Genomic DNA, 16,656 nt, shown 5'->3' with positions numbered 1-16,656 from the left:
CAGGGCTGCATAGGAACTCAGATACACAAACCTCAAGTTTTAGAAGACAGGAAACCCTGGCCTGTGGAAGAGAAATCACTGGTGGCAAGTCACCAAGCCGGGACTGATGCCACAGCCCCATCACTTGGCACCACACAGGTGGTCCTCACGTCCCATCTCCTGACATCCTCCCAGCACTAGCAGCACGACCAGAGTGCCCCATGCCACAGCTGTGCTTTCCTGGACTCTGTAAATGCCACTCGGTCCCCTACTGATGACCTTCACCTAACATTTCACTTTCAGCAAAAGCACTGCCCTTGTACAAGAGAGTCTGGGCTTTCAAGATCTTCTAATATTTTGGACTTGTCCTAAGAATAGGTAGAAAATAGAAACACGAAAGGGCTAATAGTATTACATACAATGAAATACATAATACTGAATGAAAGTAATTAGACTGACCAAAAATGGAAGAAAAAGTAAAAACATATGAAATGCTGGAAATAATATATCAGTGTGTTTAACAGACACACTCAACCATGGGAAACAAAAAACAAAAAAAAAAAAAAGAGAGAGAGAGAGAGACATTTGGTAACTAAATACCCCTTCGAATGAGCTAAGCAAATAAAAATTTAAGGTCTGAGGTTTAACTTATTTCTGACATTGTTTCCTCTATGTGGTCAACGTGTTAAAGAATTTTTAAAGTTCTATAAAGATACATGTTTAACAACTAAGCAGTTATTTAACCAGCAGTGTCAGAAGATTTTCAGCTCTATGGAAACATAATCTCCTCCTAAGAAATCTAACATTCAGCTTTCACCTTTAGTGTCCAAACACCTTCCAGGAACCTTACACAAATACCAAACTGCTGGCTCCCAACATGAGGTTCTGCCCCGTTGCTGTTGCATTATTTGTGGAGGCGGACAAGCTTCCTTCATATGAATTACAACCAGGTAGGGAGAAGGCAATGGCACCCCACTCCAGTACTCTTGCCTGGAGAATCCCATGGATGGAGGAGCCTGGTGGGCTGCAGTCCATGGGGTCACTAAGAGTCGGACACGACTGAGCATCTTCACTTTCACTTTTCACTTTCATGCATTAGAGAAGAAAATGGCAACCTACTCCAATGTTCTTGCCTGGAGAATCCCAGGGACGGGGGAGCCTGGTGGGTTGCCGTCTATGGGGTCGCACAGAGTTGGACACGACTGAAGTGACTTAGCAGCAGCAGCAGCAGGGAGCGCTTTGGGCATTCCAGGTGGCACAGTGGTAAAGAATCCACCTGCCAATGCAGGAGACCCAGGTTCGATCCCTGGGTCAGGAAGATCCTCTGGAGAAGGGAATGGCAACCCACTCCAGAATTCTTGCCTGCAGAATTTCACAGACAGAGGAGCCTGGCGGGCTACCGTCCATGGGGTCAGACATAACGTAGGACATGACGCAGCAGCATGCGTGGAACCCCTCCAGCAAATTCACATTTCATCCTGGCAGTTCTCTGCTGTCCAGGGACACTCAGTACATTTTAAACACAAATGGCTGTGAAAAGAAGAGAGGCGAAAAGCAGAGGAGAAAAGGAAAGATACAAGCGTCTGAATGCAGAGTTCCAAAGAATAGCAAGAAGAGATAAGAAAGCCTTCTTCAGCGATCAATGCAAACAAATAGAGGAAAACAACAGAATGGGAAAGACTAGAGATCTCCTCAAGAAAATTAGAGATACCAAGGGAACATTTCATGCAAAGATGGGCACAGTAAAGGACAGAAATGGTATGGACCTAACAGAAGCAGAAAATATTAAGAAGAGGTGTCAAGAATACACAGAAGAACTGTACAAAAAAGATCTTCATGACCCAGATAATCATGATGGTGTGATCACTCATCTAGAGCCAGACATCTTGGAAAGTGAAGTCAACTGGGCCTTAGAAAGCATCACTAAGAACAAAGCCAGTGGAGGTGATGGAATTCCAGTTGAGCTGTTTCAAATCCTGAAAGATGATGCTGTCAAAGTGCTGCACTCAATATGCCAGCAAATTTGGAAAACTCAGCAGTGGCCACAGGACTGGAAAAGGTCCGTTTTCATTCCAATCCCAAAGAAAGGCAATGCCAAAGAATGCTCAAACTACCACACAATTGCACTCATCCCACATGCTAGTAAAGTAATGCTCAAAATTCTCCAAGCCAGGCTTCAGCAATACGTGAACTGTGAACTTCCTGATGTTCAAGCTGGTTTTAGAAAAGGCAGAGGAACCAGAGATCAAACTGCCAACATCCGCTAGACCATGGAAAAGGCAAGAGAGTTCAGAAAAACATCTATTTCTGCTTTATTGACTATGCCAAAGCCTTTGACTGTGTGGATCACAATAAACTATGGAAAATTCTGAAAGAGATGGGAATACCAGACCACCTGACCTGCCTCTTGAGAAATCTGTATGCAGGTCAGGAAGCAACAGTTAGAACTGGACATGGAACAACAGACTGGTTCCAAATAGGAAAAGGAGTACATCAAGGCTGTATATTGTCACCCTGCTTATTTAACTTATATGCAGAGTACATCATGAGAAACACTGGACTGGAAGAAGCACAAGCTGGAATCAAGATTGCTGGGAGAAATATCAATAACCTCAGATAAGCAGATGACACCACCCTTATGGCAGAAAGTGAAAAGGAGCTAAAAAGCCTCTTGAAGAAGATGAAAGAGGAGAGCGAAAAGTTGGCTTAAAGCTCAACATTCAGAAAACGAAGATCATGGAATCTGGTCCCATCACTTCATGGGAAATAGATGGGGAAACAGTAGAAACAGTGTCAGACTTAATTTTGGGGGGCTCTAAAATCACTGCAGATGGTGACTGCAGCCATGAAATTAAAAGACGCTTACTCCTTGGAAGAAAAGTTATGACCAACCTAGACAGTATATTCAAAAGCAGAGACATTACTTTGCCAACTAAGGTCCATCTAGTCAAGGCTATGATTTTCCTGTGGTCATGTATGGATGTGAGAGTTGGACTGTGAAGAAAGCTGAGTGCCGAAGAATTGATGCTTTTGAACTGTGGTGTTGGAGAAGACTCCTGAGAGCCCCTTGGACTGCAAGGAAGTCCAACCAGTCCATTCTGAAGATCAACCCTGGGATTTCTTTGGAGGGAATGATGCTAAAGCTGAAACTCCAGTACTTTGGCCACCTCATGCGAAGAGTTGACTCACTGGTAAAGACTCTGATGCTGGGAGGGATTGGGGGCAGGAGGAGAAGGGGACGACAGAGGATGAGATGGCTGGATGGCATCACTGACTCGATGGACGTGAGTCTGAGTGAACTCTGGGAGATGGTGATGGACAGGGAGGCCTGGTGTGCTGCAATTCATGGGGTCGTAAAGAGTCAGACACGACTGAGCGACTGAACTGAACTGAATGAAAAGTTCATCCGTTGCTGAGTTACATAAACAGTGAACATACAGTGTTCTAAACTTCTGTCCTTGTTAAAGAATATTTGGGGAAATTTTTAATTCCTTAGTTGAACAGAAGAAAGTTGAAACTTGACAGACGAAGCCTTTCAGCACTCTACTGAATGCAACTTACCAGTTCATGTGCACGCTGCTTACTGCCGCCTTTTCCCACGTTTCACAGCTCAAATACTCTACTGCTCAACGGCCTTCCTCCCCGTCCTGCTGTCCCAGGAGCCCACTGGCAGGCTGGCTGCGTTTGCAGTGACAGGTCCGCCAGCCTCCCGGAGGCCAGCACTCCATCCTCTGGATGGGCTACGGGCACAGAGATGCCCAGGGCAAGGATGGCCCCACACAGAGCGTGCATGGAGCTTGCAAGTTCTCTTTTTATGGTCACGACTCTCAGAAGTCTTTGAAGTTGAGGGAAAAAAGTGAGGGGGCATACACAGTATGACAGCTTCCCAGGTGGCACAGTGGTAAAGAATCTGCCTGTCAATGCAGGAGACACAGGTTTGCCCCTGGGTCAGGAAGATCCCCTGGAGAAGGGCATGGCAACCCACTCAGTATTCTTGCCCGGAGAATCCCATGGACAGAGGAGCCTGGGGGGCTACAGCCCATGGGGTCGCAGAGTCAGACACGACTCGGCGACCAAACAACAATACACACTATGACAAAAGCTTTGGGAGGCTGAGGCTGGGTTCCACAGGGAAGGAGCCCCACAGTCGGACACCACACAGCTGCGGAGAGGCTGGCTGACTCACACCAAGTGGTGCCCAGGCCCTCGCACCTCGCAGAGGCGAGCAGTGTCTCCACCGTGGCCAGGCGGGACCCTGGAGGCCGAGCACCCCATGCCCACCAGGCTGCAGGAGGGAGACCAGGTCACAGACACGCGGGGCACCAGGCCCCGTGCAGGGGGACGGGGACGGGAGGCATGTGGGCAGCAGGCGACCACAGCAGGGTCTGCTGCAAGACCCTGGCACTGGGAGAGGCCCGCAGGTGCGGGGCAAGCAGGACACCCGGTGTCGGATCGGCCCCAGGACCGCAGTTATTCTCCACCACCCAGAGTGCTCGGGACACTCTGTCACAACGGCCGCAGGGAGGAACACAGGGCCTGCCTGCTGCCACGCAGGGATCCTTTTCCATCAGGACGAAGCATGAGCCAGGGACAGCGAGGTGGACAGAGCCCCGCTGGCTGCAGCGCTGAGGCACCTGCGGTGGCGGCCGGGGGCCCTGCACCAGCTCCTGGGCCTCTCCAGCCGCCCTCCCCACGCCCACAAAACGCGGATTTCTCCCTGTGCAGCAGTGAGAGCACTGACACGCTGACAGTGACGGCACTTTGTGGAAAACTGCACGTTGCTGATGGCACGTATAACAGGATCCTGTCTCTACGCAGCTGCTTCCTTAGGGAAGAAACATACCAAAAACCCCTCACAGTGGTCACCTCTGGAGATCAGGATCAGAGAGAGGAGAAGCCTTCATCTCCCCTGTACATCCCCTCGACCACAAATTTCTTAGGATGAGTACTTACTACCTTTAATTTTTTTAATGGGGAGAAAAACACTATGTGGTCATTTAAAAAGAAGGAAGCATGTTAATTCAGGGACTTGCATGCTCACAATTCACGCGCTCTTCTGTGCATATAGTACAGCTCAATAAAAAAGGTGTCTTCTTTTTAAGAAGGTAGATGCATACATGCTCAGACAAGACGAGATTTCCCAGACATATTCTAGTCATCAGATACGCAGAGTATGGAATTTCACTTATGTAAAGAACCAAAACAAGCAGATGCATACACATATAAACATATACAAAGAGATAAAGAAACACACACATTATACTTCCAAAGTGAAGAATTTTTTTTGACAGCCAGGATGTTTTCAGGAACTCATTTTGAAATTTACATTTTAAAAATAACAATATTGTTCCAGTAACAATAGTCCTTAACTGCAAAGGGCTGGTTGAGATTTACACGGTAAGATCCACGATCCATTTGTGGTACAAAACAAGAGTCAATCGGCGTTTCTCTGCTGCGTGCAGGCTTCCTGCCCAGTCCAGCCCTGAGCCTCACTGCCCTCCTGACTCAGGAACAAGGTAGCGGCCAGGGTTAGGGTGGACACAAGGACAGAACAGGGGTCAAGGAGGAGATAAATCAGTAAATAGGAGAGGTCAAGAATGTCCGTGACAGTGTTTGGCCAAAACGAGCAACACCTTTGTTTATTTTGACTCAGCCACTTGGAAACATCAAAACCTCCCGACCTCACCATCCCTTGTCCAAACCACCGCCTGAACACCCAAGTTTCTCCAGGAGGGATGCTCCCCCATAAGCTGCAAAGGGAGCTGGTCCTGCATGCCCACTCTCACGAACCTCCTCCCCCCAACCAGATGCTCACTCCAGAGTCACCGCCCTCACCTCGCACTCTGTGGCCCCCCACCTGCTGCCTCCCTGTGTGTGTGTGCTCGGTCAGGTCTGACTCTGCGACCCCGGGGCCTGGAGCCCTCCAGGCTGCTCTGTCCATCGCATTCTCCAGGCAAGCATACTAGAGTGGGTTGCCATTCCTTTCTCCAGGGGATCTTCCCAACCCAGGGAGTCCAACTCATGTCTCCTGCATTGCAGGCAGGTTCTTCTCAGTGGAACCATCTGGGAAGTCCCAGGAACTAGGGGAGAGGACTTCAACTTCTATGTCTGGGAGGACACAACTCAGCCCCTCACAGTCAGCTCCAGGGAGTGAGGGAAGTGTACCAGGGAGAAATGAAAACAGGAGAAAGGAATTCACCTGCGCCCTGGTTTCTAGAACTCCTCGCCTTCCCCGTCTACCGGTCCCCGGACACCAAGCTCTGACCTTTTCTGCCTGAGCCTGACAGTTATCTCAGGCCCAGAGCACCCCCACCCCCCCGCCCACACACACACACACACACACACACACACACACACACACACCCTGGGAAGCTTGTGAATATGAACACATACACACACACACATCCCTCACCCTAAACCAGGCCCCTGCCCATCCTCTCTTCTACTCTCTCTCTCTCTCACATACACCCTCATGCTAAACCTGCCCCTTACCCATCCTCTACCCAGCTCCCTGCCTAACACTGAGCACCTGGAATGACCTACCGGCACTGTTTACACACTATCAAAAGTGTGTCTCCCCACCAGATTGACACACAAGTTCCTAAGCAGAATCTGCATCTGGTTTGCCCAGTTCTATCTATTCAGCAGCTAGGGCAGTGCTTGGCACCTAGTTAAGTGCTTGATCAATATTTGCCAGATAAAGGAAAGACTACATGAAATACAAGTCAGTGTCAACCAGGGGTCATGTGATCAATGGTTGCTGAATATGCTCACTCTGAGGAAGCAGCAGTGTGAGGTTGTTATGTAACAACACCTAGACAGCCAGGCACAGGCATCAGCTATGGAACCAGCAGAACCACACTCAGAAAGCAGAAATCGATTCCATTAGTCATAATTCTACAGGAACCACTCAAACATGCTGTCCATGTCTCACTGTGGATATACCTATATATGTAAAACCCATCTTCAGTAGGTATTCTCCAGTCCATAGAAACAGTTATCTACAGCCACCCCGCCCTGCACCTCACTCCCCTGGTCACCTTTGGCCCTTGGATCACAGGAATTCTTTACTTGAAGTAAAGAGCTGCCAGCTCCCCGTGGTGACGTCGACCCAACACTTTTCCATTTGATCCTTCATATGAGACAAAAGTCCATCTAGTCAAAACTATGGTTTTTCCAGTAGTCATGTATGGATGTGAGAGTTGGACCATAAAGAAGGCTGAGCACCAAAGAATTGGTGCTTTCGAACGGCAGTGCTGGAGAAGACTCTTGAGAGTCCCTTGGACTCCAAGGAGATCAAAACAGTCAATCCTAAGGAAATCAACCATGAATATTCATTGGAAGGGCAAATGCCGAATTGAAGCTCCAATACCTGAGGCAAAGAGCCGACTCACTGGAAAAGATGATGATGCGGGGAAAGACTGAAGGCAGGAGGAGGAGGGGGCAACAAAGGATGAGGTGGTTAGATTAGATAGCATCACCGACTCAATGGTCATGAGTTTGAGCAAACTCCGGAAGACAGTGGAGGACAGGGAAGCCTGGTGTGCTGCAGCCCATCAGGTCACAAAGAGCTGGACACAACTCAGTGACTGAATGATAACAAAATGTGGCAAGAAGGGCTTCGCAGGTGCCCCCAGTGGGTAAAGAACCTGCCTGCCAATGCAGGAGAAACAGGACAGCTGGGTTCAATCCCCGGTCAGGAAGACCCCCTGGAGGAGGGCACAGCAACCCACTCCAGCATTTCTGCCTGGAGAATTCCATGGAGAGAGGAGCCTGCTGCTGCTGCTACTGCTAAGTCGCTTCAGTCATGTCCAACTCTGTGCAACCCCACAGACAGCAGCCCACCAGGCTCCGCTGTCCCTGGGATTCTCCAGGCAAGAACACTGGAGTGGGTTGCCATTTCCTTCTCCAATGCATGAAAGTGAAAAGTGAAAGAGAAGTTGCTCAGTCGTGTCCGACTCTCAGCGACCCCATGGACTGCAGCCCACCAGGCTCCTCCGTCCATGGGATTTTCCAGGCAAGAGTGCTGGAGTGGGTCGTCATTTCCTTCTCCAATGCATGAAAGTGAAAAGTGAAAGTGAAGTCGCTCAGTTGTGTCCAACTCTCAGCGATCCCATGGACTGCAGCCCACCAGGCTCCTCCATCCATGGGATTTTCCAGGCAAGAGCACTGGAGTGGGGTGTCTAGCAGGTCGCAAAGAGTTGGACACAACTGAAGCGACCGCACGCACGCACACGAGGCAGAAATCACTAAAATTCTGGGAACAGGATGTGTGTCATACGTCAGAAATGTTCGTATCTGCTGATAACACCCAGTCTGCCTGAGACACTCTCGTGAGGAGGCCACATGGCCACGATCTAACGGAACAAGGAACATATTTGCTGTTGTTCAGTCCCTCAGTCTTGCTCGACTCTTTGCAACTGTGTGGACTGCAGCAAGCCACACTTCCCTGGAGTGAAGACTTCCTTCAGCATCTCCTGGAGTTTGCTCAAACCCATGTCCCTTGAGTCGGTGATGCCATCCAACCATCTCATCCAATGTTGCCCCCTCTTCTTCCCACCCTCAATCTTTCCCAGCATCAGGGTCTTTTCCAATGAGTCAGCTCTTCACAGGATCATAACCAATTACCAAACAGCATAACACGTGCTACCAGCACCAGCTTCTGCCACGGTGGGTACAGGCTCTCACATCCCCTGGCTGGTGTCGAAACAGTTAAGGATCTGGGATTCTCTCACCTCAGGGGACACCCCAGGGGCAGGTGGACAACTCCAGGGCTCTCACTTTCAAAAGCAGCATTTCGTAGTTTGGGATTAGCAGATGCAAACTAGTAATATACAGGATGGATAAACAATAGGTCCTACTGAGGAGCACAGGGAAATACAGTCAAGAAACTGGGATAAACCATCATGGAAAAGATTAGGAAAAGAAGGTATGTATAACTGAATCGCTCTGTTAAATAAATTTTTAAAAAGAAATAAGAAATAAAGGAACATTTTCTGAAATGTATTTATCTTTTAGGTGCTGGTGCTGTTTCTGTATACCTGGTTATTTTGAATACGTCAAAGTAAAAGGTACCAGTAACTGCTAATGAGAAATTATTTTAGACTAGGTGGGGAAGAAGTTCTTTTTATATGAACTGCAGCATCTGCATCCACCCACATTACCAAATAATTTCAGTTTGTTTGTTATTTTTTCCTCCACTCTCAGTCATTCCCCCGCCGCCCCAGCCCAAGTAACAGACATCATCTCCTATTTTTAATGGCCTCAACTGTCTTATCTAAGTTATAAGGCTCAAGCTCAGTTGAGCTTCTTGCCGAGTAATTTTTCTTATTCTAAAGAAGAAACACAAAGTAAACTAGGAAAATCATAATCAGTCAGAATAATAATACTGACATCATCAAAACCTCAAAATAATGTATCTAAGAAAAGTGTCAGTCAATTTTGGGAGATTAGCAGCTCAAATAAATGAACATTCCAGCATCACACTGTCAGTTTCTACGTAAGAAAGAAACAAAACCTTAGAATTCAAAGGACACCAAGTTGAATGCTGAGCCCTCGTCTTAAATTTCTTTTTATCAGTAATCAAACATTCACCACATTCCTCACAACAGGTAAGGCAACCTGTCAACTGATGAGACGCTTCTATTCACAGCCAGAAGCTATGACTCTCCAGCATAATTAACAAGGAAACAAAATCCTTCCAAGAAGCAAATCCAATCCCTAATTAAGTGAAGCAGACCTGGGTCAGGTGTCTCAGAAACGACCAACTTGATCAGAGGTTCTCAGTTTGAAATATTCATGAGTCCATGAATGCTAATGGTGTAAACTCCATTTAAAAAAAAAAAACAACCAAAATCTAAGAAAACCCTATAAGCAATTTCATAACTAGGGGGCTTCAAATATGCAAATAAAACCTCCAAAACACAAAGTTCTCACTGTCTTAAAAAAAAAAAAACAGTAAATGTGACTTAAGAGAAATCTGATAGCCTGAGGATAAAACTGTTTTCCAGCGATTAACACATTTTCTGTACTTACCATCTAGTGATGCAAACACACAATTATTAAGAGACAGGCTTGAGAAGGAAGGAGAATGGTAGAAAGCAGCCCGTCTGTTACATCTCCAATGGAGCCACACCTGTGAAGCTGACACTATTCAACACCATCCCAAAGGTCACTCCTACATTACATGAAAAAGTCAGTTCTGTGTATTTACTATGAGTATGTGACAAAAATATTCTCATTCAGATTAACTGTTCTTTAAAACTGCATTTTCTCAATTTGGCCAATCACCAAAATCATTTCTTCCAGGATAAAAAAAAAAAAAAAAAACAGAATTGCTTTAAATGTCCAGAACTACTTTTGAGGTTTATAAAAATGAGAAAAGCATGTTTCATTAGGATGTCGTCAACTGCAACATAATTCAGATTTCTTCAAAATCTCTTACCTTCCTTCTAGAAATTTCTGTTGTGGTAACTGTCGAGATATTTAGCCACACTTGAAATTACTTCAGCCCAAACCCAAAACCACAGAAAAATCTTTCTGATGGAAACATTTTGTTTCAATCCCTGTAAAAGTCAACATAAAGCTAGATTCTCTGCTGTCTTAGCATGGCTCTCAATGACAATCTGTTGCTACAGCAACAAAACTCTGCTACCTGTGGCCATGATTTGTTAAAAATTCCTCCAACCAGAAAATTCTGTGCTGTGCATTCATAAAACCCATAGAATGGCTCCAAGCCACATAAAATTAAAGCTCAATTTCCCACTTACGACCTACCCACACACCTATTTATAATATACAAACATATATGCACACATACATGCATAATTATGACTCTTTCAATGCCATCAAAAAGGTAAAACCACAACAAATTTCCATTTTACATTCCGCATAAAAAACTGCTGTGTTTTAGATTTCATTGAATAATTGCTACTGTTTCTCAAAATTTATCTTAAAAGGCAATAGAGGCCCACCATCCAGGAGAGAATTCTAAAAACAAAACCATTTATTATTTACATCCAATCTCATTCCAAAAAAGAAAAAAACAATTCCTGACTCATAATTTCCTATCTGTTCCAATGATGTGGCTCCTTTCAGCCATGAGTTGATGTAGAAAACACCCAAAGAATAAAGAAGACATGCAAACATCTGCCTCCGCGGGCTACTCACCCTCACCGGGGGGCTCCAGGCTTGTGCCCGCGGCTGGGGTCCACCCTGCGAGCTCGGGCCATCTTTAGGGCTGCAGGTGACCACAGCACTACTCTGAGCCCTCAAGGCGCTGGTGCAGTTGGTGCCACTGCCCCCCACGGGGCCGGGCTTCCACGGCCGCTGCTTGATGCCGTCCAGAAGTCTGACCAGCAGGATGTTGCTCGGAAGCTGCTCCACACCCGAGCCAACCAGAGTCCGGCACTCGGGACATCTGAGTTCATTCCGGGAACCGACGATGCCCAGCAAACAGCGTTTACAGAACGTGTGCTGGCAAGGTAAGACCTTGGCAGAGGCATCCAGCCGCTCCAGGCACACAGGGCACTCCAGCAGATCCAGCAGGGCCGACTCATCCATCTTCCTCTAGTTCACCAAAGGAAATGCAGCAGTGACACGCATACTTGTGTGCAGCTCTCAAAGTGGCTCATGTAACATCCATGTCAGACGCTGCTCTGGGGCCCCCGGGGAAGAGGAGGGAAAGACAGAGAAGGAGGACCATCACTGGCGGGTAAAGGTACAAAGAAGAGCCAGGAGCCCAACAGCACACAGAAGTGCTTCCTGAGAGAATGGAGCTTCGCTTTGGAATACATGGTGCCTGAACTCCAGAGTCAACAACTGAAAACAAAATAGGCTTTTTAAGCAGTTCACAATCAATCCGGGAAGACATCTAGTTCACTGCGCAGGAACAGCTATCAAGTACCACAGGGGACTCTTGCCATAAACAGGACTTATGAAATGCAACAGAAATATAATTTCTCTGGCTCTCAAAGTGAAACCTGAGGCCTTAACTAAGTCCTCAACTTATCTGAGAAGGTGAAAGTGGCAAATGAACTGTTTCCTCCACCTGAGATTCCTTTTAAATCCAACCAAGTTCCCCACCATTCAAGCCACTTTGGTGGTAAATGACCCCAGTATTAAAGACATATGTTTCCTCGCTGGTCTTAAAAATAGAATTGTTTAATCTTACCCAAGGAAAACGAGATGAAGGTTGACAATTCTAAAGGACACACTGAAGATGGGCCCGAAAGCAGCTTAAATATAAACGTACCACCCTTCAGGGCCACGGCTGACAAACTCGGAAGCGATTTCTGAAAGGCCTGTGCTAATCCCATTCAGAAAATCTGGCAAAATTATCACCCAAAGAATTTGAGAATGGAATGCTGGACTGGGAATCGCCAGCAGAATATGAAAATGGGGCCATTCAGGAAAAAGCATTCAGACCAGAGCCTGCACCGCTCTCCTCGACGAGAGCCAGGTGGCGGTGTGGACGCGGGCAGGGGCCTGGCCGTCGCTCTGCTCGCCACAGGTACTGCGGGCCCGCGTGGACGCCGGGCCAGGTGCCCGCGCCGCCAATGAAGACGTTCCCGCGGCCAGAGGCAGGGGGCCGCCCTTGCAGACGCTGGGGCCAGGTGCCCAGGGCGGCCCTCGTCGACGCCGCAGGGCGAGGTGCTAGAGCCGCCCGCGTAGACGCGCCCTGGGGCTGCTGCTAGGGCCGCCGGCGTAGACATCCCGGGGCCAGGTGCCGGGAGCCGCCCGTGTAGACGCGCCCCGGGGCTGCTGCAGGGGGCCGCCCGCTTAGACCTCGCGCCCCGGCCAGCGCCGGGAAGGCAGGGCCGGGCCGGGTGGGTCCACCCGCCGCCTGGCCGCCGCCCCGGACCTGGCCGGACAGGAGCCCCGCGCCCTCGGGAAGTTTCGGGGCTCAGGGGCGCCCGCAGAGCCGCGTCGCCAGGTCCGCCCGCCGGGCGTTCGGGCGCCCGCCGCCGCAGTGCCTGGGGCCGGACGGCCGACCCTCTCCGACCCGGCCCGGGGGGCGCGGGGCTCGGGGCCGGGGGCTCGGGGCGGGGGGGGTCCTACCTCAGCGCGGCGCCCTCTTTGTCCGCACGCCCCGCGCTCTCCCGCTCGCCAGCCTCGGACGCCGGGCAGCTTTGGACTCCGCTCGTCGCCCGCGCGCTCCCGCCGCCGCCGCCTGCCGGGCCCGGGGAGGGGGAGGGGAGGGGAGGGGGCGGGGCTGGGCGGGAGGGGGAGGAGCGCGGAAGATGAGGGGCGGGGCCAGGAAGGAGGAGGGGGAGGGGAGAGGAGGGGCGGGGCCGGGAAGGAGGAGGCGGGTATGCGGGGCCGGGCGGGAAGGGGAGGAGCGCGGGAAAGGGGGCGGAGCCGGGAAGGAGGAGTGGGAGGGGAGAGGGAGGAGGGGAGAGGCGGGAGGGGCGGGAAAGGAGGAGGGAGAGGGAGGAGGCGCAGGGAAGGAGGGAGGAGGAGCAGGGAGCGCCGCCCGCCCTCCTCCGGCGTGTGGGCCCTGCGGGGGCCGGGGTCGCGGCGGATCCCGGGAGGGGACGGGGAGAGGACCCGAGCGGCCGCCGCAGAGGCTGGGAGGGAGGGCTAGGGGGGACGCGCTGGCTGCAGAGGAGGCGCGGGCGCCGCCGGGTACCTGGACACAGACCCTGCCGCGAGACTTGGGACCGGGCCAGGACCCGGAAAGTGGGGCGGGCGAGAAGCCCGGCCCAGCCCCGGACCCGGGGTCAGCCTGGCCGGAACCAGCGCCGTGGCCTCTGCCTGCCCTCGCTCCCCCCACCCCCCGCACACACCTGTAACGCCAGACACACACCTGTTAACCGAAAGGTCCTTTGGGAAAACGTCGTGCACAGGTGTGGGGGGTTGTTTCTCATACTCAGAGGGAAGACAAGTTAAAATTTTGTGATTGATCTCAAAATTGTCATTTTATTTGCATTTACCGTCCGCTCAACAAACATTTTTCTCAACTACCCTTCCTCAGAGGTGTGCAGAAAATAAGGAGAAGCGGGGACACGTACTCCTTTGCGGGAAACCGCTGCCTGCTCTTCACCCAGCCCAGCCCTTTGAAGGGAGTGGATGTTCCTCTAAGGTCCGGCTGGGGCCACGGCAAAACCACTGCAGACAAATGAGAACCACCCGAGTTAGGACACGCTGTGACCCTGCAGTCACCGCTCCCTCGCTGGCTGCAGCCTCCTGCTCGACGTTTGAGACGTGTTCAAGTCCTCACTGCAGCCGTCCATCTTCCCTCCGTGTGTGTGTTAGTCGCTCAATCGTGCCTGACTCTGCGATCCCAGGGACTGTGTCCATAGGATTTTCCAGGCAAGAATACTGGAGTGGGTAGCCATGGATGGAACCCAGGGATGGAACCCACTTCTCCTACATTGCAGGCAGATTTTTTACCATCTGAGCCACCAGGGAAGCCCCTTCTCTAATTAGCTTCGCGCTAATGGTTGAATATGCGGACAGTCTACTTCGTGAATGCCAGGAAGGACAGCCCACTTGCCCTCCATTAGAAGGGAATGAATACGTATACAGAAGATGGATAAACAAAGTCCTGCTGTACAGCACAGAGAACTGTATTCGGTATTCTGCGATAAACCACAATGGAAAAGAGGATTTAAAAAAGGATGTATGTGTATGTATAATGGAATCACTTTGCTGTACAGCAGGAATTAACACACCATTGTAAATCACCCATAGTTAAGTTTTAAACTATTGATTAAAACAAGAAGTGAGCAATGGTACAAAGGAGATGGAAGATGCACAGAGAGGCAAAATCAAGCAGCAGAATGAGGGGGCTATGGAAATGATTTGGTTTTGAGCATTGCTGATTTCAAAGCAAAGTAACTTATTTCAAGTTTTCCATAACACACTGAATTGTAAAATGTAGACACTATTTGACAATGTTTCATTTTTAGCTGCTAAAATGTCTATTTATCTGACAAATAAATGTAAACCTTAAAAAGAAAAAAAAATAACTACCAAGTTTGGAAGAGTGAAAGCATTTGCATGTAATAAAAAATGAAGTGAACAAATACATACATGCATTTGAGCTGAGAAAGACAAGGGGGGACATGATCAGAACAGAGCAGTTTTAAACCACTAATCCACCAAGTCACCTTGAAAGTGACTACTTAGTCTATGAACTTCTGCATCTGCAACAAGGTAGGTGAAGGGAAGGCTGATCGGACAGTTACAGTCAGTCAATAGGTAAATATTATGTGTCATTTATGGTTATTAAAACCAAAACTCAAACAGGTTCACTCGCCACAACTAGCCACTTTGGACCAAGACTCAACCTCATGTCTGGATTCCAAGACCGGTTTCTTCCTGCTGTCCCAAGGGTGTCTTTCGCAGGTCACCTCAGGCACCCCTAAGTGTGCTGTGTGACCTGCAAGGGAAAGCTGGAACTTAACCAGATAATGACTCTGGAGACCAAGGGACAATTATGTCTTATTTTATTCTTATTTTAGTTACTTGTTTGTATTTAGAGAACAGTACACAAGGCCTGGGAAGAGGGCATGGCAGCCCACTCCAGTGTTCTTGGCTGGAGACTCCCATGGACAGAGAAGCCTGATGGGCTGCAGTCCATGGGGTCACACAGTCGGACGTGACTGAAGCAACTTAGCATGCGTGCATGCCCGCACACAAGGCCCTGAGTGGAATGGTCCAGCTTTTGAAACTCCAGTGCCTAGCTGCACCCCTTATCAAGGGCTTCCCGGGCGGCTCAGTGGTAAAGAACCCGCCTGCCAGGGCAGAAGACTCCTGTTCAATCCCTGGGTCAGGAAGATCCCCGGAGGAGGAAATGGCAACCCACTCCAGTATTCCTGCCTGGGAAATCCCATGGACTGCCAGGCTCCTCTGTCGGTGGGGTCTCAAAGAGGCAGACAAGACTTAGTGACTGGAAAACAGCAACCAGTTATCAACGACCTGGAGACTGTCTGGGATACAAGGGGTGAAAGAAGCTCACACGATTCCACCAGTGTCGCCTGGGACATGGCTCAGCTCTTTCAGTACCCCTGCTGCTCATTCACTCTGTTGTTTAGAACACAATTCTTTTGTTAGTTTCAATTACTCCAACTTGTACAATGAAGTTTTAGGTCAATTATTTGAACTTCTTGAGCCATTGTCCCTCTGTCAAATGGTGGGGGGAGGGGGGCGGGCAGGGATCATACCTTTCCTGGACTGCTGTTGAGCATTCTGTGAGGCAGAGCCCTGGTTCTTTATAACCTGTACATCTCTTTTATAGTAAGGTATCATCATTATCTTTATAATTACCTGGGAAAGTTATACTGGGCAAAATCCTTTCTTTATAGGGTCTTTAAGAAGTCTGCAGCAACATTAATAACTGCAAAATTCTGTCAAGAGAATAATATAGGTGAAAGGAGGGTTAGAGAAAGAAAAACACATTCATCTGACCATTTCTGGGAACTGAACCTGAAGCAGAGGATGTACACATGATATATGCATGGCCCCTGTGACTCTGAGCAGATACATGAGAAATAAACACGCCCTGACATGATAATGATAGCTTGGATTCACACAGTTCTCATCCAACCACGACTTCAAAGTGCTATCCCAAACGCTATCTCATTTGTCTTCTCAGCATCCCTCTGAAGTGGTGAAGACAGATGTAATCATTCCCCAGTTGCAGACGGGGAAAGATGAGGTGTCAAGAGGCTC

The 16,656-nt window shown here is 49.3% G+C and overlaps 1 protein-coding gene across 7 annotated transcripts in view; it reads right to left on the bottom strand.

Annotated features, from left to right (window-relative positions):
* Nucleotides 1–13,167, bottom strand: part of SH3RF1 (SH3 domain containing ring finger 1) — a 159,262-nt gene extending 146,095 nt beyond the window's left edge. For 3 of the 7 annotated variants that reach the window (XM_069574225.1, XM_069574227.1, XM_069574231.1), the window contains exons 1-2: nt 13,039–13,167; nt 11,149–11,631 (exon numbers count right to left, since the gene is read on the bottom strand). In XM_069574225.1, the coding sequence (XP_069430326.1) occupies nt 11,149–11,541 (393 nt within the window). In that variant the 5' untranslated portion in view covers nt 11,542–11,631; nt 13,039–13,167. Of the gene's footprint in view, nt 1–11,148; nt 11,637–13,038 lie in introns of all 7 variants that reach the window. The other 4 variants (XM_069574224.1, XM_069574226.1, XM_069574228.1 and 1 more) reach the window with 2 other exon arrangements.
* Nucleotides 13,168–16,656: the final 3,489 nt, after the last annotated feature.

The sequence above is a fragment of the Ovis canadensis genome, chromosome 2 (assembly GCF_042477335.2).
Source record: "Ovis canadensis isolate MfBH-ARS-UI-01 breed Bighorn chromosome 2, ARS-UI_OviCan_v2, whole genome shotgun sequence".
NCBI lineage: Eukaryota > Metazoa > Chordata > Mammalia > Artiodactyla > Bovidae > Ovis > Ovis canadensis.
Note: the sequence above shows the minus strand (reverse complement) of the source record. Positions and strands in the feature narration are given on the sequence as shown.